Source organism: Hylobates moloch, unplaced genomic scaffold (genome assembly GCF_009828535.3).
Source record: "Hylobates moloch isolate HMO894 unplaced genomic scaffold, HMol_V3 SCAFFOLD_16, whole genome shotgun sequence".
NCBI lineage: Eukaryota > Metazoa > Chordata > Mammalia > Primates > Hylobatidae > Hylobates > Hylobates moloch.
The window spans coordinates 31,258,058-31,283,206 of record NW_026652291.1 but is presented as its reverse complement, the minus strand read 5'-3'; the positions used below and the strand labels follow the sequence as shown (position 1 = coordinate 31,283,206).

Genomic DNA, 25,149 nt, shown 5'->3' with positions numbered 1-25,149 from the left:
TCAAATCATCAGAAAAGGGGATAATTTTTAGAAATCAGGTTTAAGCACTCATTTCAGATGAGCATTTCATAGTTACAACAGTTACCTCAAAAATAGAAGTATGAAGAGCAAGTGAGAAATCTGGTTTCATTGTTACACTAGGCAGTTCCCTATAGAAACTTTGCAGGGGTTAATAGTCCTGAGGAAGATTTTAGTTACAGTGTATTCCAATCCCATAGATCTGATCTGAGCAAAGCTGACAAATGAAGCTGGTCAAAAATAAAGGGGGATTGATTACTCAGGATGGAGTCAGTCTTAAACAAACTTGTTTCTAACGGCCCATGGTAGGCATGACAACAGCAGGTGAGGAAAGAGTAGCATCTTCTTCTTTCCACTGAGAAGTAATGGTCTTTAACTGAGTGTAGAATTGGATGCCCTAAGGAAAACAGAAAAAAAGTCAGCATATATTTCTGGGGTTTCATGATTCTTCTTTTAATTGGCTTTTGAAGGAGGTATTATAAAGTGCTACTCACTTTCCTAATTGAGAAATGCAATCAGAATCCAATATATATTGTTCATAAGATAATTGATCTAAAACATTTAACATAATACCTGGCAGATAGTAAAAAATCAAACCTTAGCCATCATTATTATGCTGAAACTAGTATTTCTTTCTTTTTTGTTTGAGATGGAGTCTTGCTCTGTCACTTAGGCTGGGAGTGCAGTGGCATGATCTCAGCTCACTGCAACCTCTGCCTCCTGGGTTCAAGCAACTCTCCTGCCTCAGCCTCATGAGTAGCTGGGATTACAGGCACCTGCTACCACGCCTGGCTAATTTTTGTATTTTTAGTGGAGATGGGGTTTCACCATGTTGGCCAGGCTGGTCTCGAACTCCTGGCCTCAAGTGATCTGCCTTCCTCGGCCTCTCAAAGTGCTGGAATTACAAGTGTGAGCCACCGTGTCCCCAGCCATTATATAGTAGGCCATTTATTTATTTATTTATTTTGAGAAGGAGTCTCGCTCTGTTGCCCAGGCTGGAGTGCAGTGGCGTGATCTTGGCTCATTGCAACCTCCACCTCCCAGGTTCATGTGATTCTCCTGCCTCAGCCTTCTGAGTAGCTGGGATTATAAGTGTGTGCCACCATGCCCAGCTATTTTTGTATTTTTAGTAGAGAAGGGCTAATTTCAGGTTAGCCCATGTTGGCTAGCACCATGTTGGCCAGGCTGGTCTCAAACCCCTGACCTCAGGTGATCCGCCAGTCTTGGCCTCCCAAAGTGCTGGGATTACAGGCATGAGCCACTGCACCCAGCGGCCATTTCTGATAATTATCAGAGATCATGAGCTCTATATTGAAGTGGCAAACCCAAAGTATCTTACAAATCTAAAGTAAAATGTCTGACATTATACAAATTCACTTCTGAATTACCTATAACATGTGAGCCCAAAAATTCAGCATATTTAACTCTCTCTATATATAGATAGATATACTTTATAAGAGTAGGCTTGAGCAAAAGAGAATATATTGTGCAGATTTAACACTTATATAACTACTAGCAAGCTAGAATGACATTTTACCAGTTTACCAGAGTAACTTATAATAATTAAACTGGGGGGTGCAGCCAGGAGCGGTGGCTCACACTTGTAATATCAGCACTTTGGGAGGCTGAGGCAGGCAGATCACTTGAGGCCATGAGCTAGAGACCAGCCTGGCCCAACATGGCAAAACCTCGTCTCTACTGAAAAAACAAACAAACAAACAAAAACTGGGCATGGTGGCCGATGCCTGTAATCTCAGCTACTCGGGAGCCTGAGGCAGAATTGCTTGAACCTGGGAGGTGGAGGTTGCAAGTGAGCCGAGATTGCACCATTGCACTCCAGCCTGGGCAACAGAGCAAAACTCCCATCTCAAAAACATAAATAAATGAGAGGGTGGGCAGGGAACAATTTTTAAACAATAGTTGTACTCTGTTTTGCTTAAAAGAAATGTTACTAGTATCAAATTAGTCATTTTTACAAAAGCTGTGATTAGGCCGGGTGTGGTGACTCACTCCTGTAATCCCAGCACTTTGGGAGGCCGAGGCAGGCAGATCACCTGACGTAAGGAGGTCGAGACTAGCCTGGCCAACATGGTGAAACCCCGTCTCTACTACAAATACAAAAATTGGCGGGCGTGGTGGCACGTGCCTGTAATCCCGGCTACTCGGGAGGTATAGATAGGAGAATTGCTTGAACCCTGGAGGCTGAGGTTGCAGTGAGCCGAGATCATGCCACTATACTCCAGCCTGGGTGACAGAGCAAGACTCCATCAAAAAAAAATCCAAAACAAAAAACCAAAAGCTGTGACTAATATACAAACTAGATAATCAACCTCCAAATACCAAAGTGTTGACGTCTTAACCATTTGGCCACACTGTCATAATGCTATGCAATCCCATTGTTAATTTTTTAATAACCCAAACATAAATAAATAAAATAAAAAAGCCCCACATCCCCCGCCCTCTGGCAGCACACAGCTGGCACAGAAAAAAAAATTAACCTATAAAAGGGGAGACTTGTATAGCAAAACATGTAATTTATTAATGAAGGATTCAAAATGGCTCTAGTCCTATGACTAGAAAGAACTTCCCCTAGGCCGGGTGCAGTGGCTCACACCTGTAATCCCAGCACTTTGGGAGGCCGAGGTGGGCGGATCACGAGGTCAGGAGATCGAGACCATCCTGGCTAACACAGTGAAACCCCGTCTCTACTAAAAATACAAAAAAATTAGCCGGGCATGGTGGTGGGCACCTGTAGTCCCAGCTACTCAGGAGGCTGAGGCAGGAGAATGGCGTGAACCTGGGAGGCGGAGCTTGCAGTGAGCTGAGATGGCGCCGCTGCACTCCAGCCTGGGCGACAGAGCAAGACTCCGTCTCAAAAAAAAAAAAAAAGAACTTCCCCTAGCCTATTTGTTCAACAAATGTTTGGGCAGCCTGCTCTGTGCCAGGTACTGCAGATAAGTAAATAACAACTACAGTGTGATGAGGGCTTCTTTAAATGGCTTAAAGAGCCCTACATGACTCAACCCCTGCCTGCCTCTCTTTTTTTTTTTTTTTTTTTTTTGAGACGGAGTCTCGCTCTGTCACCCAGGCTGGAGTGCAGTGGCGCAATCTCGGCTCACTGCAAGCTCCGCCTCCCGGGTTCACGCCATTCTCCTGCCTCAGCCTCTCCGAGTAGCTGGGACTACAGGCGCCCGCCACCACGCCCGGCTAATTTTTTGTATTTTTAGTAGAGACGGGGTTTCACTGTGGTCTCGATCTCCTGACCTCGTGATCCACCCACCTCGGCCTCCCAAAGTGCTGGGATTACAAGCGTGAGCCACCGCGCCCGGCCTCCTGCCTGCCTCTCTAACCTCATTTCTTCCTTTTCTTCTCATTTGCTCACTGTGCCCCAGCCCACTTCTGCTGTCCGAATGTGCCATGCTTCTTCCTGCCTTAGGACATATGCACCTGTTGGCCGATGTGGCAATAGTAATAATTCTTCTTTTTGTTTTTTTGAGATAGAGTCTTGCTCTGTTGCCCAGGCTGGAGTCCAGTGGTGCAGTCTCGGCTCACTGCAACTCCTGCCTCCTGGATTCAAAGGATTCTCCTGCCTCAGCCTCCCGAGTAGCTGGGATTACAGGCACCCGCCACCACGCCTGGCTAATTGTTTTATTTTTAGTAGAGGGGGTTTTGCCATGTTGTCCAGGCTGATCTCAAACTCCTGACCTCAGGTGATCCGCCCGCCTCAGCCTCCCAAGGTGTTAGGATTACAGGCGTAAGCCACTGCACCTGGCCAATAGTGATAATTCAATCCTTACAATGTTATGAAATACATAAGTGCTATTGTTACTCTTTTTATACATGAATAAATTTAAGGCATAAAGAAGGTATCCCGGTCGGGTGCGGTGGCTCACGCCTGTAATCCCAGCACTTTAGGAGGCTGAGGCGGGCGGATCACCTGAGGTCAGGAATTCAAGACCAGCCTGGCCAAAATGGTGAAACCCTATCTCCACTAAAAATACAAAAATTAGCCGAGTGTGGTGGTAGGCACCTGTAATCCCAGCTACCTGGGAGGCTGAGGCAGGAGAATTGCATGAACCTGGGAGGCAGAGGTTGCAGTGAGCCGAGATTGTGCCACCGCACTCCAGCCTGGGCAACAGAGTGAGACTTTGTCTCAAAAAAAAAAAAAAAAAAAAAAATTAATGGTATCCCCCAAAGTCAGACAGCTAATAACTAACTGGCTTAGCTGGGATTTGAGCATAGGCAATTTGGTTCCAGATCTGCTTTACTTTTCTTGTTCAGTGCTGTATTCATAGTGCCTAAAATAATGTCTGCTACAGACCGGGCACAGTGACTCACACCTGTAATCCCAGTGCTTTGGGAGGCTGAGGTGGGCAGATCACGAGGTCAGGAGTTTGAGACCAGCCTGGCCAACATCGTGAAACCCTGTCTCTACTAAAAAAACAAAAAATTACCCGGGCATGGTGGCAGGCGCCTGTAGTCCCAGCTATTCGGGAGGCTGAGGCAGGAGAATTGCTTGAACCCAGGAGGCAGAGGTTGCAGTGAGCTGAGACCATGCCACAGCACTCCAGTCTGGGCAACAGAGCGAGACTGTGTCTCAAAAAAAAAAAAAAAAAAAAATAGTAATAATAATGTCTGCTACAAAGAAGGTGCTCAATAACATTTTTTGTAAATGAATAACTATTACAGAAAAAATATGTGCAATGGGAACACACTGGGGTCATACCACCCAGCACTGAGGGAGGGGTGGTGGCAGTTGGAGGAGGTTTTCTGGAGGAGCTCATTTTTTAAAGTGAGACATGACAGATAATTAGGAGTTAGTCAGATGAAAGGAGAGAGATGGGGAAGAGGGTCACACGCTCTGGAAATGGCATATACAAAGGCTTGGACTTCCCCATGCTCTTTTCTCAAAACTTTGTTGCTTTGAATTATTCAGGAAGAAGCAGCTTTGGCAAAATTTTGTTAACTTTTAAATCTTTTTTAGGGAACCTTCTGAGAAGCACTGATTATGACCTCACAGATGCTGCTGGCAGGCCCTTCCTTGCAGAATCCTTGCTCCTGAATATCTTTAAGAAAATTTCTTAAAGGAAAAGACAAAAATTTTAACTCAAAAGTTACCTGTTTGCCATAGAAATTGGTGTCTCCCCTGAAGGAGGATCGAGAGCCGGTGAATGAGAACATTGGCAAAGGGACTGGAATGGGGACATTCACTCCCACCTAAAACAGAACAAATCTGCGTCATATCCTAAGGACAAAGGAACTCTCCATTTAGAAGCACAAAGGCATCAGAGACCAGTTTTAGATACCCACCTTCCACCCTATCCTCTACCCCATGAACTTTCATTCCTGAGGAAGAAATGGGGCAATGTGGGAGGTCATGGGGGCAATCTTAAACCAATGACTCACCATTATTTACTGTTTCCTCTTAGGAAATAGTAAATGGATATAAGAATCTCTTAAAAATTCTGTTCACAAACCTGTCCAACATCCACCAAGTGGGCATATTTCCGAGCAGTGGCTCCATTGGTGGTGAAGATGGCAGTTCCATTTCCATATGGGTTGTTATTTACAATCTGGATGGCTTCATCCAATGTTTCTGTCTCCAGAACCACAAGAACTGGACCAAAAATCTCCTCTTTGTAACAGGTCATATTTGGCTGCCAGGAGTGATGCATCCAGAAAAGAAGTCAGGTTTTTGGATTCTGAGTATTTTATACTTATTTGGTACTTTCACTTACTACACATCATTTACATGGACAACTTTCATATTACTAATCTCTTTTCATTTCAAGTCACCTATTTAAAAAAAAAGTCCTCTCAAGTGTATGCCATCTTCCAAGTTGCCAATCATATAAACAACTTGGAATTCCTATCAACAATAACCACACTTCCTTTAAGGGACTGTATCTTTAGTTCATGACCCATCATCAGCTTCCTTTTTAATACCTGAACAACTTGTTTCATCTAATTGTTATCAAAAAGTTACATGAAAATTGATTTTTTATAAATCCAATCTATAGGTAAATATACCAGGATAATTTTTCTCTTTATAGAAACCCCATGCTGTTTTCTGTAACATAAGTAATCCATTCTTATTCACTCCTTTGCCTCCCAAATAAGCCTGTATGTTTATATTTTGATATCAGGTCACAGACACTCAAAACATCCTTCACCACGCAATTAATGTTTGTTGCTGATAAACGGATTTTTCTGTATGGTTCTGTGGCAAGAGATTTCATAATTTCTACTGCACTTACATTCAATACTTGATGATTCACTATTATAGTAAGGATATATGAATTTCAAAAAACGCCTCATAACCTCAATTTTTAAGTCATGTTAGCTGAGAGACTTTCAAAGTTTTGATAAATAAAAATTGACAAGTCAATTATTTTTGTCACTTTCAATAAATATTGGGTGGTTGATATATTGACTGAGACACTGCAGTAGCCATAAACTAGGCAGCAAGAGGGAGAGGGGAGAGAAAACATTAACAAACCAGTATAAGATAAGATAGCGTTTGGCAAACTATAGCCTGTGGGCCAAATGTGGCTTCCTGCCTGTTTTTGTACAGCCCCCAAGTTAAAAATGGTTTCTGTATTTTTAAATGGTTGAAAAAATATTTAATCATATATAAAATGATATGAAATTCAAATATCAGTGTCCATAAATAACATTTTTTTGGAACACAGCCACACAGTGTTTATGGCTGATCTCACGCTACAATGTCAGAGTTTAGTTGCAACAGACACTATATCCCTGCAAAGCTGAAAATATCTATCCCTTTATGGAAAGTATGCAGACTGCTGGTATAGTGGAATTTGGTTGGGAGTTAGAAGGGGAGGCTCATTCAGACTCCAGATAAAATAATCGATCAATCCTGGCAAGAGATGAGGTCTTAGTCATTAAGTATTTTCATTAATAAATTAGAGGGATGAGATTCTATAGCCTTTAATGTGCCTTCAGCTCCCATACTTGTGAAGTAAAAGTTGTTCACCTTGACATTCGAGATGATGGTTGGTCCAACAAAGTTGCCATTTTCATAGCCTTTCACTTTAATTTTTCGTCCATCAAGAAGGATGGAAGCTCCCTCCTTTGTTCCACTATCAATCAGATTACAGACTCGCTCTTTGGCCTGGGGAGTGATCAGAGGGCCAAGATCAGCTCCAGGCTGATCTCCTGTAAAACAACACAGAAGAATTTAAGGTCCTCATTAACATAAATTATGACTGCTGCCAGGGCTCATGCCTGTAATCCCAACGCTTTAGGAGGCCAAGGCAGGAGGACTGCTTGAGCCCAGGAGTTCCAGACCAGCCTGGGCAAGAAAGTGAGACTTCATCTTTACAAAAAATAAAAAAATTAGCCAGGTGGTGGCGCACACCTGTGGTCCAAGCTGCTCAGGAGGCTGAGGCAGGAGGATCACTTGAGCTAGGATGGTGCCACTGCACTCCAGCTTGGGTGACAGAGAGCCTCTGCCTTAAAAAAAAAAAAGACTGCTAACGAGATGAATCCAAATGATAAGTACAGTATAAAGAGAGGAAATGGCAAGAATAGACCTGATTGTTCCCACTGGCCAAGGCCAATGATAGAACCCAAGAGCTTAGTGCCACAGATGCAAAATCTAAGGGGGCAAGGCAGGTGATTGATTACCTGCATTGACTCTCAGGTTTTTGGCACGCTCCACCAGCTCTGGCAGCCACTTCTTGGCTTCTCCCACAAGGACTGCTGTTGAAAGAGCCATGCAGCGCTGACCAGCAGCTCCAAATGCTGCCCCAACCAGCTGGTTCAGGGTATTTTCCTTATTGGCATCTGGCATGACTACCCCATGGTTCTTGGCTCCCTAAAAAAAATACAGAAAGTACTTGAGTCTTCCTTGGCCAAATACAATTAAGCTAAGAAATTAAGCAGTGGACTAGGTGTGGTGGCTAATGTCTGTAATCCCAGCACTTTGGAAGGCTGAGGTAGGAAGGATCACTTGAGGTCAGGAGTTCAAGACCAGCCTAGGCAACATGGTGAAATGCCATCTCTACAAAAAATACAAAAAATTAGCCAGGCATGATGGCACAAGCCTGTGGTCCCAGCTACTTGGGAAGCTGAGGTAGGGGGACCACTTGATTCTGGGAGGTGGAGGTTGCAGTGAGCCAAGATCACACCATTGTACTCCAGACTGGGTGACAAAGTGAGACCCCTGTCTCAAAAAAAAAAAAAAAAAAAAAAACAACGGAAATTTGTCTGCTGGGTTTTTCAGTTATATGAAGAGCAATGTTAAAAAAAGAAAAAAAAAAAAGAACTTACAGCCTTACAGCAATAATGCCAGTAACCAGCTGAAAGGCAAAACAGAAAGTAGATATCTTGATATAGAATTTCAAGAAAGAGGCCAGGCATGGTGGCTTATGCCTATAATCCCAGCACTTTGGGAGGCCGAGGTGGGCAGATCACTTGAGGTCAGGAGTTTGAGACCAGCTTGGCCAACATGGTGAAACCCTGTCTCTACTTAAAGTACAAAAATTAGCCGGGTGTGGTGGTAGGCACCTGTAATCCCAGCTACTCAGGAGGCTGAGGCATGAGAATTGTTAGAACCCGGGAGGTGGAGGTTGCAGTGAGGTGAGATGCCACCACTGCACTCTAGCCTGGGTGACAGAGTAAGACTCTGTCTCAAAAAAAAAAACAAAGTGATTAACGTAACTTAGAATGAAACTCCTTGAAAGGTTCATGATTAAAGAGAAGACATTCAGGAGGACATGGTAAGGCTTACACCTGTAATCCCAGCACTTTGGGAGGCCAAGGCGGGCAGATCACGAGGTCAGGAGATTGAAACCATCCTGGCCAACATAGTGAAACCCCGTCTCTACTGAAAAAAAATAGAAAAATTAGCCAGGTGCGGTGACGTGTGCTTGTAGTCCCAGCTACTCGGGAGGCTGAGGCAGGAGAATCGCTTGAACCTGGGAGGCAGAGGTTGCAGTGAGCCGAGATCATGCCACTGCACCCCAGCCTGGTGACAGAGAGACTCCGTCTCAAAAAAAAGAAAGAAGCACTGACATTAGAGTGGGATGAGTGGCCTCTCTGCTGAAGATCTGTTCCTAGGTAATTTTCATATATAGAACAAAGATTGGAGAAAAAAGGAATAAGAAGTCACCATATTGGCTTGAACCCTCTTGCCATGTCTTGATCCTCTCTCGAAGATATACTCTCCTGCCTTGTTGGATCCCACAAAGCTGATTGCTTTGATGTCCGGATGATCGCAAATAAAATTTACAGCTTTAAGAAGAAAATAAATGATCACTCACAAAGGAGCAAACGGATTCTCAACATGGCAAATTTCCCCTTTCCCCGCTGCTATGGATTTGAAGTTTTCCTGTGTTTTTCTTTTTCTTTTTCTTTTTTTTTTTTGAGATGGAGTCTCGCTCTGTTGCCCAGGCTGGAGTGCAGTGGCACAATTTCAGCTCACTGCAACCTCCGTCTCCCGGGTTCAAGCAATTCTCTGCCTCAGCCTCCCAAGCAGCTGGGATTATAGGCATCCGCCACCGTGCCTGGCTAATTTTTGTATTTTTAGTAAACACAGGGTTTCACAATCTTGGCCAGGCTGGTCTTGTACTCCTGACCTCATGATCCACTCACCTCGGCCTCCCAAAATGCTGGGATTACAGGTGTGAGCCGCTGCGCCAGGCCTGTGTTTGTTTTTCTATACTGGATTCTCATTGTGAAGTTCTCTCCTTGTTTCTTTTAAATTCTATTTAGCCGGCTGGACACAGTGGCGCATGCCTGTAATTCCAGCACTTTGGGAGGCCGAGGCAAGTGGATCACCTGAGGTCAGGAGTTCGAGACCATCCTAGCCAATATGGTGAAACCCCATCTCTACTAAAAATACAAAGAAATTAGCCAGACGTGGTGGTGGGCACCTGTAATCCCAGCTATTTGGGAGTCTGAGGCAGGAGAATTGCTTGAACCCAGGAGGCGGAGGCTGCAGTGAGCCGAGATCGTGCCATTGCACTCCAGCCTGGGCAACAAGAGCAAAACTCCATCTCAAAAAAAATAAAAAATATAAAAATAAATTCTATTTAGCCTCTTTCATGATTTTTCTCATTTGCTATTCCAGAATTTCCACTTCTAATCTAACTTTTGTTTTGTTTTGAGACAGGGTCTCATTGTTTCACCTAGGCTGGAGTACAGTGGTGCAATCTTGGCTCACTACAACCTGTCTGCCAGGCTCAAGCTGTCTTCCTACCTCATGGGACTACCTGCACATGCCACCATTCCTGGCTAATTTTTGTATTTTTTTTTGTAGAGACAGGGGTTTCGCCACATGGCCCAGGCTAGTCTTGAACTCCTGGGCTCAAGTGATCCGCCTGCCTTCACCTCCCAAAGTGCTGGGATCACAGATGTGTGCCACTGCACCCGGCCTTAATCTAACTTTGAAGGCTGCAACTCCTAGTTTCCTCCAAAATAACAGCCTTTAAATGCTGAACCCTTCTTTTTTGTCCTTTAAGAATAACAATAGGCAGCGTGCAGTGGCTCACGCCTGTAATCCCAGCACTTTGGGAGGCTGAGGCAGGTGGATCACTTGAGGTCAGGAGTTTGAGACCAGCCTGGCCAATATGGTGAAACCCCGTCTGTACTAAAAATAACAAAACTAATGGGGCACGGTGGCGCATGCCTGTAATCCCAGCTATTCAGGAGGCTGAGGCAGGAAAATTGCTTGAACCTGGGAGGCGGAGGGTAGAGTGAGCCGAGATCGCACCACTGCACTCCAGCCTGGGTGACAGAGGGAGACTCCATCTCAAAAAAAAGAATAACAATATTTCCTCAATGGTGACTATGTACTGGGACACTCAGACACTATTGTGTTCTCATGTGAGAGGTAATATAGCGTAGTTTTTAAAAGCAAAAATCAGAGTCAGCCTTCCTGGATGGGTATACACATCCTGGCTTTGATGGTTTCTAGCACTGTGACTTTGGGCTAATTAATTTCACTATGTCTCATTTTTCTCTTCTGCGAAATGGAAAAATAATACCTACCTCAAATGGTGATTATAAAGATTAATAGATAAAAAGCACTAGGAATGGTGCCTGAAACACAGAAGCACTATTAAGTATTAGCTATTATTACATGAATTAGAAGGCCTTCAGTATCTCTGAGATCTGCAAATTCTCTGAATTAAATATCCTCATGTATTCTCTTCACACTGAAGAAAAAAGTTTCTTTTTAATCTTATCTGTGTCTAGCCCTAATCCAGATTTCTAGTGTCCCAATATATACTGTAGGGCAACAAGCACTGCTATTCCCCAATCAGTTACCTTGGTGCACAAAGATGGCAAAATCATTAACAAACATGGAGGTTAAAATGAGTAAATCCTTTCCTCCTTACAAATAGGTTGCTTATCCTAAAACATCCAATCATCACTCAACACCTTAATTTTTTGGTAGCCAGATTAAGTAGCTATATGCAGAAGGGCAGTTACCTTCATGTTGTCCATGGATGATGTTTAATGTTCCATCAGGGGCACCAGAATCCTGGAGCAACTTAGCAAGAAGCATAGTTGCTCCAGGGACTCGCTCAGATGGTTTCATTAGGAAGGTATTTCCACACACCATGGCCATGGGAAACATCCAAAGGGGGATCATGGCGGGAAAATTGAATGGAGCAATGCCTGCACACACTCCCAGAGGCAGACGGTAGGAATAAAGGTCCATGTCTTTGGTGATGGATGGCATGGTCTCTCCCATCATGAGGGATGTCACACTACAGGCATGCTCAACCACCTCTGGAATACAGAAGTCAGGCCATCAGCTCTCCACACTGTGTAGTACTAGTTAGCTTTGTCCTGTTCTCTTCAGCCCTGAGGACAGGAAGTGGCTCAGGCCAATGAAGGGGCGCAGGGTACACTGACTTGCCCTTCCAAGTTAAGGGTTTGTGCAAAATGAGATTCTCTGAATGGGAAAAATACAGCGATATGTGTATACCCACTGGAAGATCATTTGAGTAAAGAGTAAAGTAAATCAATCTTAGGGATACCGAATACTGCCATTTTTCACAAGTATTAAAAAAGATATCATGGGATGGCAAAATCTATATAAAGGAAGAAGCAACCTCCCATTCTGCGATCTTTGCCTCCCATCTTCCTTTGCTCCTTCCCAAAAGTCCCATAAGGGGCTCCCAGCTTACGAAGGCCTCGAAATACGTCTCCTTCAGCATCAGCTAGGGTCTTCCCTTGCTCCAATGTGATTAACTTGGCAATTTCTTTCTAGAGAGAAAACACACAAATAGAAATTAATGCAAGAATGTTCCTCTTTTAAATTCTCAGGTAGCCAAGGAAGAATAAGACTGGAGGAGATGCAGTACAAGGGAGAGAGCCATGATCAACGTCTCTGCATACTGCAGAGTAAGGGAGGGTGGCTGAAAAGGTCTTTGTGAGAGTGACAAACATGCCCTAGGTGACAGTTTGGAAAAGCATACCATTCAGATTTCATACCAAGTTTTCTTTAATAAGTTGTTGATAGCGGAGCAAGACCTGCTGGCGGCTTAATACTGAAGTGTCTGCCCATGCAGGAAAAGCACGTTTGCAGGAAGCAATGGCTGCATCCATTTCTGCCTTTGTGGCCTGAGGGACCCGACCAATGACCTCATTGGTGGCCTGATGAGAAAAATAAGCACATGATCCTTTGCCCCTGACTCACCTTCTCCACTGTACATCCAGTCACAGAAGCGGCACTATGTGCTTTACAACAGACACCCAGGTCCCTTCTTGCCCATCATGTCCCTAGAATTCTAGGCTCATAAGTTGAAGTCCCAAAGCAGCTTCGCTTACTGGGTTGTGGATATCGATCCATTTGTCACTTTTGGATTCAACGAATTTCCCATCAATGAAGAGCTTTACAGTTGGCTGAAACAAACAAACAAACAAAAAAACATGAAACTTTGTATTAGCTAATTGCTTTGCTTTTCCCTTTCCCTTGCACCAAAAGGAAAGAAAACAAGTTGATAATGGAATCTTCTGGTCTTTAGAAATGTTACCACTAGGAAAGAGACACATAATATCCTTATCTATTGGGTGTATGTGTGTTTATTTTTTTTTGAGACAGAGTTTTGCTCTTGTCCCCCAGTCTGGAGCACAGTGGTGTGATCTCGGCTCACTGCAACCTCCGATTCCCGGGTTCGAGCAATTCTCTTGCCTCAGCCTCTCGAGTAGCTGAGATTACAGGCACCTGCCACAACACCCAGCTAATTTTTGTATTTTTAGTAAAGACGGGGTTTCACCATGTTAGCCAGACTGATCTCGAACTCCTGACCTCAGGTGATCCACCCACTTCGGCCTCCCAAAGTGCTAGGATTACAGGCGTGAGCCTCAGCACCTGGCCCTTATTTTTTATTTTTTATTTTTTTGAGACATGGTCTCACTCTGTCGCCCAGGCTGGAGTGTAGCAGCGTGATCATGACTCACTGCAGCCTCAACCCCCAGGACTTAGGTGATTCTCCCACCTCAGCCTCCTGAGCAGCTGGGACTACAGGCACATGCTACCATGCCCACCTAATTTTTTTGTACTTTTGATAGAGACAGGGTTTGGCCATGTTGCCTGGCTGGTCTCAGACTCCTGGGCTCAAGTGATTCACCCGCATCAAGCTCTCAAAGCGCTGGGATTACAGGTGTGAGTCATCATGCCCAGCCTATAGTATATAGTAAGATATGGGCCGAGCGCAGTGGTTCACGCCTGTAATCCCAGCACTTTGGGAGGCTGAGGCGGGCAGATCACGAGGTCAGGAGATCGAGATCATCCTGGCTAATACGGTGAAACACCGTCTCTACTAAAAACACAAAAAATTAGCCAGGCGTGGTGGCGGGCACCTGTAGTCCCAGCTACTTGGGAGGCTGAGGCAGGAGAATGGCGTGAACCCAGGAGGCGGAGCTTGCAGTGAGCTGAGATGGCACCACTGCACTCCAGCCTGGGTGACAGAGTGAGACTCCGTCTCAAAAAAAAAAAAAAAAAAGATGTGGCAGAGCCTCTCAATACTGTGATCTCTCTGAGAATGGGAAATTCCCTGCTGCTCACACAGTGGAACTTCATGAGTGGAAACATGACATTATGAAGCTTATACTAAAAAAGCAGCAACAACTCTGTTAACAAAGATTAGCTATTATGACTTTTTGGCCCAGCTGACTGTTACATTACTGTGAGCATGTATTACCTTTATGATCAAAAGATTTTGGGCCAGGCAAATGGCTCATGCCTATAATCCCAGCACTTTGGGAGGCTGAGGCAGGTGGATCACTTGAAGTCAGGAGTTCGAGACCAGCCTGTCCAACATGGTGAAACCTCATCTCTACTAAAAATACAAAAATTAACTGGTTTTGGTGGCATGCAACTGTAATCCTAGCTACTCGGGAGGTTGAGGCAGGAGAATTGCTTGAACCTGGGAGGCGGAGTTTGCAGTGAGCTGAGATCATGCCACTGCATTCCAGCCTAGGCAACAAAGTGAGACTCCATCTCAAAAAAAAAAAAAAAAAGATTTTAAAAATGTTTCTATGCATTTTTTTCTGAGATATAGCTCACTTTAACTAAATTTTTTTTTTTAACATAGAGTCTCACTTTGTCACCCAGGTTGGAGTGCAGTGGCACAATCTTGGTTTACTGCAACCTCCGCCTCCCAGGCTCAAGCAGTCTCCCTGCCTCACCCTCCCAGGGAGCTGGGACCATAGGTACGCACCACCACGCCTGGCTAATTTTTTGTTGAGATGGGGTTTCACCATGTCTCCCAGGCTGGTCTCGAACTTTTGAACTCTGGCAATCCACCTGCCTCAGCCTCCCAAAGTGCTGTGATTACAGACATGAGCCACTGCGCCCGGCTCTTTCAATAATTTTTTTTTTTTTTTTTTTGAGATGGAGTCTCGCTCTGTCGTCAGGCTGGAGTGCAATGGTGCGATCTTGGCTCACTGCAACCTCTGCCTCCCGAATTCAAGCGATTCTCCTGCCTCAGCCTGTGGAGTAGCTGGGACTACAGGTGCGTGCCACCACACCCAGCTAAGTTTTGTATTTTTAGTAGAGACGGAGTTTCCCCATGTTGGCCAGGATGGTCTCGATCTCTTGACCTCGTGATCCACCTGCCTCAGCCTCCCAAAGTGCTGGGACACTAAATTTTTAAAGCAGTCTATGAACCAAAAAATGGTGTTCTACTGTGGTACAGTGTGTGCATACTTCTGTGTGGAAAGAACTTGAGCAATAGTCCTTATTTATTAGATTTTAGGTGCTGGAAGTGGTTGACAGACAGATGATCTATAAAAACCACTCTAAAGGTCGTTAAGAAGAAGACAACTATCTGGCAGGGTCAGCGGAACCTCTAGAAGCCATGAAAATGTTTGTATCTTTTGACAGGGTAATCCATTTCAGGAGGGAAATAAACCAAAAGGAGGAAAAAACTAGAAAATTTCACATACACTCTGATGACAATTATGTAAAGAAGATAGAGATACCCAAAAACTATACTGAATTCCTTCTCAGAAGTCAACCTCTATGCCAAATAAACTCACCACTGAAGAAGAGAAGGAAGATGCTGAATACCAGGTGGAATTGGATTTCACCTTGGAAGAAACCTGTGAAGCAAAAGAATGATTATTTTGATAAATGAGAGCAGAAAGTTATTTAAAATTTAGTAAATAGCTAGTATATGCTTAATATTATACAAGCTACAGTGGGGGTATGGAAAAGGACTTGATGTTTCTCTCAAAGGCCATATAGTCATTAAAGAGAAAAGATACGAATCTATGACACAGCAAACTATGAACAAACAATAAACCGTAATAATCATGTCCTATATTTCCAGGATAGTACTGATTAAAAAAAATCTTTTTGTCATTGTATTTTCCTAATTTGGGCCTGGCAAATGTACCATAAATTTAACAATATGAAAATACTTAGCATGGTATCTAACACAATAGGTACTGAATTTAAGATCATATAAAATCAATGTGCTGGGCATGGTGACTCACACCTGTAATCTCAGCACTTTGGGAAGCTGAGACGGGTGTATTGCTTGAGTCTAGGAGTTTTGAGACCAGCCTGGGCAACATGGCAAAACTTTGTCTACAAAAAATACAAAAATTAGCCAGGCAGTGGTGGCACATGCCTGTGGTCCCAGCTACTAGGGAGGCTGAGGTGGGAGGATTGCTTCAGCACGGGAGGGTGAGGCTGCAGTGAGCCGTGATTATGCCATTGCACTCCAGCCAGGAAGACAGAGGGAGACCCTGTCTCAAAAAAAAAAAAAAAAAAAATCAATTTAAATATAAGTAATAGAGTATATAATCAATGTAAATATAAATCAAATAGTTTATTACCAAATGCAATTAAAATTATGTCCATATAGGTACTTGAAAAATGAATGTTCATAAGAACTCTATTTGTAGTAGCCCAAAACTTGGAAACAACCCAATGTCCACCATTGGATGGGTGAATAAGGAAACTAATGTGATATATTCATACACTGGAATACTACCCAGCAAAAAAAGGAATGACCTACTGATACATGCAATATAAATAGTCATAATAATTATGGCAAGAGACAGAATTGAGATAATAAGAGTACATACTGTATGATTCTACTTATGTAATACTAGAGAATGCAAACAAATCTGTAATACCAGAAAGCAGAACAGTGGTTACCTGGGGATGAAGAGGGAAACTTTTTGGGGTGATGGATATATGTTCATTATGTTGATTGTGATGCTATTTTCACAGGCATATACAAATGTTAAAACTTATCAAACTGCACATTTTAAATATGTACACATTGTTTTATGTCAATTTTATTTTAATAAAGCTGTATTGAAATGCCATAGGTACATTAATGGAAAAAATGTGTTGGATAGATAACATTTGATGGGGTAAAATCAGTAAATGGGGAGGGAGGATCAGTTTCAACAAGATAACTCTCAAACTGTAACTCACTAAAAAAAAGTCTGTATATATGTTATTAAAAGTTGATTTTTTGAGATGGAGTCTCACTCTGTCGCCCAGGCTGGAGTGCAGTGGCATGATCTCGGCTCACTGCAACCTCTGCTTCCCTTCAAGCGAGAATCGCCTTCAAGCGATTCTCCTGCCTCAGCCTGCCAAGTAGCTCAGATTATAGGTGTCTGCCGCCACGCCCAGCTAATTTTCTTTTTATTTATTTATTTTTTGAGACAGAATTTTGCTCTCGTTGACCAAGCTGGAGTATAGTGGCGTGACCTTGGCTCACTGCAACCTCCACCTCCTGGGTTCGAGCGATTCTCCTGCTTCAGCCTCCCGAGTAGCTAAGATTACAGACACCCGCCACCATGCCTGGCTCATTTTTTTTTTTTTTTTTGTATTTTTTTGTATTTTTAGTAGAGATGCGGTTTCACCATGTCGGCCTGGCTGGTCTCGAACTCCTGACCTCAGGTGATCCACCCGCCTCAGTCTCCCAGAGTGCTAGGATTATAGGCATAAGCCACTGCGCCCAGCCTATATATATGTTATCAAAGTTGATTTAAGAAATACTTAAGCCAATCAAAATGAGCAAACTAAAATACTCAGGACTGGGATATAAAGGAAAGCTGCAATCTAATAATCTTCTATCTTGCCGGAAAAGGGACTCTGTTAACCACAGAGTATAGAGCTGCATGAAGGGTGCCTGCAGCACTGCCCAGGAAAAGGTGGTGGTCCTTTGGTCCAGCAGATAGTCCTTCCAAATACCTCATCTGTTTGCTCTTCTATTCCCTACCAAAGCCATTTCAAACCACTGACACTCTCCTAGAGCACACCATGTCTTATTTATAGCTATGTTCCCAATACCAACATAGTACTGGGTAGGTAGTAGGTGTTCAGTAAATATCTGCTGAATAAAATAGAAGCCCACTGCTGTCTCCTTCCTACCCCAAACTAGGTTAAGAGGCCCTTTTTTGTCCTCTGAAAGCAGCCAATACTTCCCCTTTCCGGCTTCTCTCTCTGTGTTGTAATTGTTTGGTATCTTATTCCGTTTTGTATTGCTATAACAAAATACCTGAGACTGGGCAATTTATAAGGAAAAGTAGTTCATTTAGTTCATGATTCTGCAGGCTGGGAAGTTCAAGGGAATGGCCCTAGCTTCTGGCGAGGGCTTCTGTCCTGTGTCACAATGTAACAGAGAAGATCAAAAGGGAAGCAGACCTGTGTGAAGAGGCAAAATTGGGGGCGGGGGGTATCCTGGCTTTATAGCCCACTCACACAGGAACTAATCCATCCCCATGGGAACTAATCCAGTCTCAAAAGAGCAAGAATTCACTCACTACAGCACAAAGCCATTCATGAGGGATCCACCCCCATGACCCAAACACCTCCCACTAGGTCCCAACACTACTACCACATTTGAGATTAAATTTCAACATGAGTTTTGGTGGAGACAAACCAACCATATCCAAGCCATAGCACTGGGTACTTATCTGTTACCCATAAAGACTGTCAGTTTCAGGAGGGTTGACACTGCATCTGTCTTGTTCACCTACTTCACAGAGTTAAAGATTATAGCTGATCAGGACCGTCCAGTTATAGAAAAGTAGTTAGCACAAAGTTGGTACTCATTAAATCTTATTGTTATGTCATTGTAAATAACGGCATGGTGATTTGTGCCTGTAGTCCCAACTACTCGGGAAGCCGAGGCAGGAGGATCACTTGAGCCCAGTTCAAGACCAGCTTGGGGAACATAACAAGACCCCATTTCTATAAATAATAAATAAACACTTATTATTTGTTTTCACTCTTTGCTATTCCACAACTTTATCTTAAAACTCCCAACTCTACTAATTCCTCTTGCACTTTCAGGAGCTGACTTTGTTTTTCTTGCTTCAGAGCACATAGAAACCATCAGATGAGAACTTCTCAACTTCCTACTAGGAAACCTACAAAACTGAACTCAACCTAATGGAGAAGGTAGCCAGCAAGCTCCATGCAGGAAAAGTGACTGAGACAGTGGTGCACGATCAATATATGTGGACTGGATGAAGAGGTATATACTTTTTTTTTTTTTTTTTTTTGAGATAGGGTCTCGTCCTGTCTCCTAGGCTGGAATGCAGTGGCATGATCATATCTCACTGCAGCCTCCAACTCCTGGGCTCAAGCCATCTTCCTGCCTCAGCCTACCAAATAGCTGAGAACACAGGCACGTACCACCACACCCAGCTAATTTGCTTTTATTATTTTATTTTTTTGAGACAGAGTCTCGCTCTGTCACCCAGGCTGGAGTGCAGTGGTGCAATCTTGGCTCACTGCAACCTCCACCTCCCGGGTTCAAGTGATTCTCCTGCCTCAGCCTTCTGAGTAGCTAGGATTACAGGCATGTGCCACCACACCCAGCTAATTTTTTGTGTTTTTAGTACAGACGGGGTTTCAACATGTTGGCCAGGCTGGTCTCGAACTCCTAACCTCAAGCGATCTGCCTTCCTCGGCCTCACAAAGTGCTGGGATTACAGGTGTGAGCCACTGCACCTGGCCACATTTTTGTATTTTTAGTAGAGACAGTGTTTCACTATGCTGGCCAGGTTGGTCTCAAACTCCTGACCTCAGGTGATCTGACCATCTTGGCCTCCCAAAGTGCTGGGATTACAGGGGTGAGCCACTGCGCCAGGCCGCCATTAACTCTTTAAGTTTCCCAAGGCTTGGTCCTAGGCCTTCTTTTCTTCTCATTCTGTATGGTCCTTGGGTGATTTTATCAACTCTCATGGCTTAACTATCTAGATCCTGATGATGCCCAACTCTTTAGTCTTTGGCCAGAATTTTTCTCTTCAGGTAATACCCACTTAATTATCTTTACCACAACACTATTTGGATGTTACTTAGTCACATGTTAAAAAAAGGTGGCTGGGCACAGTAGCTCACGCCTGTAATCCCAGCACTTTGGGAGGCTCAGGTGGGAAGATCACTTGCGTTCAGGAATTTGAGACCTGCCTGCACTCAATGGAGTACAATGGCGCAATCTTGGCTCACTGCAACCTCCACCTCCTGGGTTCAGGCGATTCTCCTGCCTCAGCCTCCTGAGTAGCTGGGATTACAGGCATGTGCCACCACAACCGGCTAATTTTTTTTTTTTTTTTTTTTTTTTTGAGACAGAGTCTTGCTCTGTCGCCCAGGCAGGAGTGCAATGGCGCAATCTCGGCTCACTGCAAGCTCCGCCTCCTGGGTTCACGCCATTCTCCTGCCTCAGCTTCCTGGGTAGCTGGGATTATAGGCATGCACCACTACGCCTGGCTAATTTTTGTATTTTTAGTAGAAACGGGGCTTCTCCATGTTGGTCAGGCTAGTCTCAAACTCCTGACCTCAGGTGATTTACCCATCTTTGCCTCCCAAAGTGCTGGGATTACAGGCGTGAGCCACTGCACCTGGCCTAATTTTTTGTATTTTTAGTAGAGATGGGGTTTTGCCATGTTGGCCAAGCTGGTCTCGAACTCCTGGCCTCAAATGATCTGCCCATCTTGGCCTCCCAAAGTTCTGGGATGACAGGGGTGAGCCACGACATCTGACCTCTACGGATAATTTTAAAAATTAGTTGGGCATGGTCACGTGCACCTGTGGTCCCAGGTACTTGGGAGGCTAAGGCAGGAGGATCACCTAAGCCTCGGAGATTGAGGCTACAGTGAGCTGTGATTGTGCCACTGCACTCCAGCCTGGGTGACAGAGCAGGACCTTATCTTTAAAAAAAAAAAAAAAAAAGCAAAAGCTAAACTCTGCATCTTCCTTTCACCAATTTGCTATGCCTCCTATAGCCCACTTCTCGGTAAATAGGGCTACTCTTTACCAAGTTGCCGAAGTAGAAACCCAAATACTATTTCAATTCCTCCCTCTCTCTCCGCAGGGAATCAAAAAACTCCTTGCAATCTGTCCTAGAATTGTTTGAAACAAATCACTCACCTCTAGCCATCCTGCCATTATCCCAGTCTATACCATCATTGTCTCTCACTTGACCTTCCATAATAGCTTCCTAACACATCTCTTGGCCTCTAATCTTAAACTCTTTCTTTTTTTGTTGAGACAGAGTCTCACTCTGTCGCCCAGGCTGGAGTGCAGTGGCACAACCACAGCTCACTGCAGCCTCAATCTCCAGGGCTTAGGTGATCCTCCTGCCTTAGCCTCCCAAGTACCTGGGACCACAGGTGCACACGAACACACTCCCAGGCTCAAGCGATCCTCTTGCCTCAGTCTCCCAAGTACCTAGGGGTACAGGCACATGCCACCATGCCCAGCTAATTAAAAAAAATTTTTTTGTAGACATGGGGGCCTCCCTATCTTGCCAGGGCTGGTTTTGAACCCTTAGCCTCAAGCGATCCTCCTGCCTGGGCCACCCAAAGTGTTGGGATTACAGGCATGAGCCATCACACCCAGCCTACTCTTAAACTTTCTGAATCTGGTTTCCATCCCATAATCAGAGGGTCTTTCTGAAATATAAATCTGGTCAGATTACTCCCTTGTTTAAAATTCTTCATTGGCTTTCCACTGCCCTTGGAATAAAGACTAATCCCCTTGATGTTGCTTAGGAAACGCTACATAGTATCTTTGCTTCTCTAGTTATGTAGCTGGCTACTTTCCTCCCTGTTCTCTATGCTCCCGCAATTTAACGTGTGTTTTGCTTTCTTTGCTCTTGCACATGCTGCTCTCTCTTGTCTGGCACTGTTTCATCTAATTTCCTTGGCTCATTCCTACTCCTTTAGGTCCTCACTCAGCCATCATCACTTTCTCTAAAGTCTCAACCTCAGGTCTATGGTAAGCAGCTGATTGTGAAGCTCATAAAGCACCCAAATTCCTTTATTTCTCATCTCATCCTATGAAATAATAGCTTGTCTAATGATTAACTTTCTCTCCTTTGAGGTCACTAGATTGTTGTGTCCCTAGCCCCTAGCACGATTCCTGGAAGAGAGTAAGTACTTAGTAAGCAATATTTTGCAGAATGAAAGAATGACTACTCGCCAAGCAATCATTTGATATTGTTTCAGTACTCTCATTATAGGGCAGACAATGCACTGATCAGCCAACTCGAGCATTCTAGGCCACTTAAATTTTATTTTTTCACTTGTATACAGCCTCCCTGCTGTTAAGAGGATGTAAAAAGCACTACATCTGGTATAATAGAACATATTCATATAGTTTTTTGACAGGTTCGATCTTCTATCTTTTCTTCATTTCCTAAGAAACGCCCATTAGCATTGTTGCTGAAGAAACTATCCTGTGGCCAGTCACCCCAAACTGCTGCTCTCTAGATGTTTATTTCCTACTTGCTATATCCTTTACCAGGAACTCCTTCCTTTCCTGGTTCATGGCCTGCTAGTCCTGCAACACTTGGCTCTTTCCCTAGGTCCCCACAGTATCCAAGATACTCCTATTGTTTATCACTTATTGCAGTACAATAAAGGAGCTTTTAGTGAGCATTTTACTGTAAGCCTATGTCAGTGCCTAACATAGAAAGAGATGGCAAGATTTAAGTTCTGAATTTTCAGCCCCATCAGTTACTAGTTCAGTAACTACATCACCGAAAGTGCAAGTCACCACATCTCTTTAAGAGTAATTTTCTTGCCCAGGTGCAGCGGTTCGTGCCTGTAGTCCCAACACTTTGGGAGGCTGAGGTGGGAGGAGAGCTTGAGTTTAAGAGTTCAAGACCAGCCTGGGCAACATGGTGAAACCCTGTCTCTACAAACAATACAAAAATTAGCTGGCATGGGGGCACGACCTGTTGTCGCAGCTACTTGGAGGGCTGAGGCGGAAGAATCACTTCAGCATGGGAGGACGAGGCTGCTGTGAGTTGTGATTGCACCACTGCACTCCAGCCTGGGTGACAGAGCGAGACCCTGTCTCGAACATTCCTTTATCTCTGCATGGGAGTGATAATATCACAAGGAGCAGAGAGAGGTTTTAGGTTAAGTTTGACTACTCTTCATGGCAGAGAAAAATAAGCTGAATACTTAAAATAATTGAAAACATGAACTCTCTCCTTTATAAATCCTTTTGATAGTTCTCTAATATTTATGGCTGCCAAAATCGAGGTTTTTTTTTTTTTTTTTTTTTGACGGAGTCTTGCTCTGTCGCCCAGGCTGGAGTGCAATGGCACGATCTCAGCTCACTGTAACCTCCGCCTCCCGGGTTCAAGTGATTCTCCTGCCTCAACTTCCTGAGTAGCTGGCATTACAGTCGCCCACCACCACATCTGGCTAATTCTTGTATTTTTAGTAGAGAAGGGGTTTTACCATGTTGGTCAGGCTGGTCTTGAACTCCTGACCTCAGGTGATCCACCCACCTTGGCCTCCCAAAGTGCAGGGATTATAGGCAGGAGCTACAGCGCCTGGCCCATAGGCTACTTTTTATCAAACTTTTAATCAAAGATTCACGTTACAACTCCTAGTTGGCTGAAGATTACTCTATCTGTTCTTTTCCAGGTCACTTCAGAAGTTTCTCCAAATGAATCAGAAAATACATAGTGTCTGTTTCTGAAATAAAGTACATGGAAAGAGAGATTCTTCTCCTTGATGGAAAAGGATAAAATACTTTCTTAAGGTTCTCAATGACTCATTGTGATGAGAGGGGAAGAGGAGGCAAAGGAAAAAAGCCAATTTCAATAAAAGATTTCAAGAAGTTGGTAAGAAAAATATAGGGTGGAAACTTTGTTTTCCCGCTACTAAAAGAAGATACTAGAACAGAACGAGCATCATAGCAAGAAATATGAGTGAGGCCAGACCATCTGCCAAACGCTTCAAACTCATCCTTTCTACCGTCCCCATTAAATAGCATATTTAAACATGAATCTTTGCTGACTCTGCCAAGAATCTTTAAAATGCCCAAGTTTCTGTACTAGAACTCACGGAAACCTGGTGAATACTAATATTACCTAAAAGCTCAGCAATATAGAGGAAATTCTCAGACTGGATGTAATGAATAAGAAGGCACTGTTGTTTCCTGCAGATTGTTTCTTGCCTGTGGTAAATCTTGCCTCATACTCTAAATCCTTGGTAGGCCATGAACAGGGGAAAGACTATAAACAGAGTTGGAGATTACAGGCCTCAGGCATGCAACTCCTGTAGCTTTACCATTTCTCCTTAGGTTGGCTTCAGAGAGGACTCAATCCCCCAAGTGCAGAGATGAGGGTGTGTGGCACTAGAAGAGCTGATTTTGGGGTAGGAACAGACTTCTTGTCTTACCTGGCTCCCACTTTCTATCACCTGTTTTAAAGATGTTTGGTAACTTGAACGTACATGGAACATACTGGTAGCGTTAACTGTGTGCCCTTATCTACCCTATGTAGATGTGCCCTATCTATGTAAACTGTAACTTAGCTGAGAGAAAGTTTAACTCAAAGTTTTGGCAAGAAAGGGGACAGCCAGTCTATGGAAAATACAAAGAGCCACACTTAGGGAAAATACCTTAGCAAATGGCTGCCTTTGGTGAAAATCTAGAGTCCGCTTCTAGAAGGAAATTCAAAGTTCATACACTGACCCTCGCCCCTCGCGTTCCCCCCTCCCCCTTACCTCAGATCACCACGGATAGTGAAGTAGGGTGGGGAAGGGAGCAGTGGCAACGTGGACGCTAACGGCAGGGGACAGAGTAACCAAAAAGAGTAGTTTCTGGGGAAGAGAGAGAAGGCTGGTGCAGAGGTAAAAGGGAAAGACGGTGGGCGGATGGAGAGATGAGGGCAAGAGAGTGACAGCAGGGAGCGGGCAGAGCTGGAGAAGGAGAGTGGGCGAGAGCCAGAAAAGAGGAGGCTTAGGAGTAAAAGGGTAGAGGGCCAAGGGTAACAGCCCAGGGTTGGATCCGGGACGAGGGAGGGTATGAAGTGAGGGCTGGGCATGAGACAGGGCCGCACAGGTCGGGTAGGAGGTCTGGCCAAAAAGGGGTTGGGCCAAGAAGGTGGTCCCGCCCGAGGATGGCTCAGGGAGCAGACGGAAAGGATCCAATTCCTAGCTTCATGGTGCCTTGGCACCACCCTCACTCGCCTGCAGGATCCGGGCTCGCACTGCCGCCGCCGCCACTACCGCCGCCATGGCTCTCGGCCGCCCTAGCTCCGCACCCCGCGCCTCTACTGCCCAGGAGCACTACAGCTGCCAGGCCTCGCCCTCCATCCTGCCAGGCTTCCTCATTGGTGGGGAGGACTATTTTCTCCAGCCAATCACTGG

The 25,149-nt window shown here is 44.4% G+C and overlaps 2 protein-coding genes across 4 annotated transcripts in view; one reads left to right on the top strand and one right to left on the bottom strand.

The window, feature by feature from the left end:
• The window catches only part of BBOF1 (basal body orientation factor 1), a 52,090-nt gene extending 45,684 nt beyond the window's left edge, over positions 1-6,406 (top strand). Inside the window, exon 12 of the mRNA XM_032180261.2 lies at positions 5,003-6,406. Coding sequence (XP_032036152.1) covers positions 5,003-5,014 — 12 coding nt within the window. The 3' untranslated portion in view covers positions 5,015-6,406. The remainder of the gene's footprint in view (positions 1-5,002) is intronic.
• On the bottom strand, positions 40-25,094 carry ALDH6A1 (aldehyde dehydrogenase 6 family member A1). 3 transcript variants are annotated; one of them, XM_032180266.2, is made up of 12 exons: positions 24,970-25,094; positions 15,541-15,603; positions 12,826-12,900; positions 12,490-12,651; positions 12,183-12,261; positions 11,479-11,781; positions 9,155-9,276; positions 7,669-7,858; positions 7,016-7,197; positions 5,496-5,675; positions 5,137-5,235; positions 40-415 (listed from the first exon to the last, which is right to left on the bottom strand). In XM_032180266.2, the coding sequence occupies exons 1-12, from the start codon at positions 25,015-25,017 to the stop codon at positions 311-313; spliced, it is 1,608 nt and encodes a 535-aa protein (XP_032036157.1). In that variant the 5' UTR covers positions 25,018-25,094; the 3' UTR covers positions 40-310. The 3 variants fall into 3 exon arrangements, with proteins under 3 accessions (XP_032036157.1, XP_032036158.2, XP_032036156.2); XM_032180265.2 differs by lacking the exon at positions 40-415 and adding an exon at positions 4,058-4,614; XM_032180267.2 differs by lacking the exons at positions 40-415; positions 11,479-11,781 and adding an exon at positions 4,051-4,614.
• Between the last annotated feature and the right edge of the window lie 55 nt (positions 25,095-25,149).

What these genes read in the sequence shown, in the direction of transcription:
- ALDH6A1 (XM_032180265.2), bottom strand. Translation starts at nt 25,017, where the DNA reads ATGGCGGCGGTAGTGGCGGCGGCGGCAGTGCGAGCCCGGATCCTGCAG. An exon ending in CTTCCTTCTCTTCTTCAGTG is followed by an intron (nt 12,901 to 15,540) that starts GTGAGTTTATTT and finishes TGTTTGTTTCAG; the next exon opens with CCAACTGTAAAGCTCTTCAT. An exon ending in CATCCATGGACAACATGAAG is followed by an intron (nt 9,277 to 11,478) that starts GTAACTGCCCTT and finishes TTCTTCTTAAAG; the next exon opens with CTGTAAATTTTATTTGCGAT.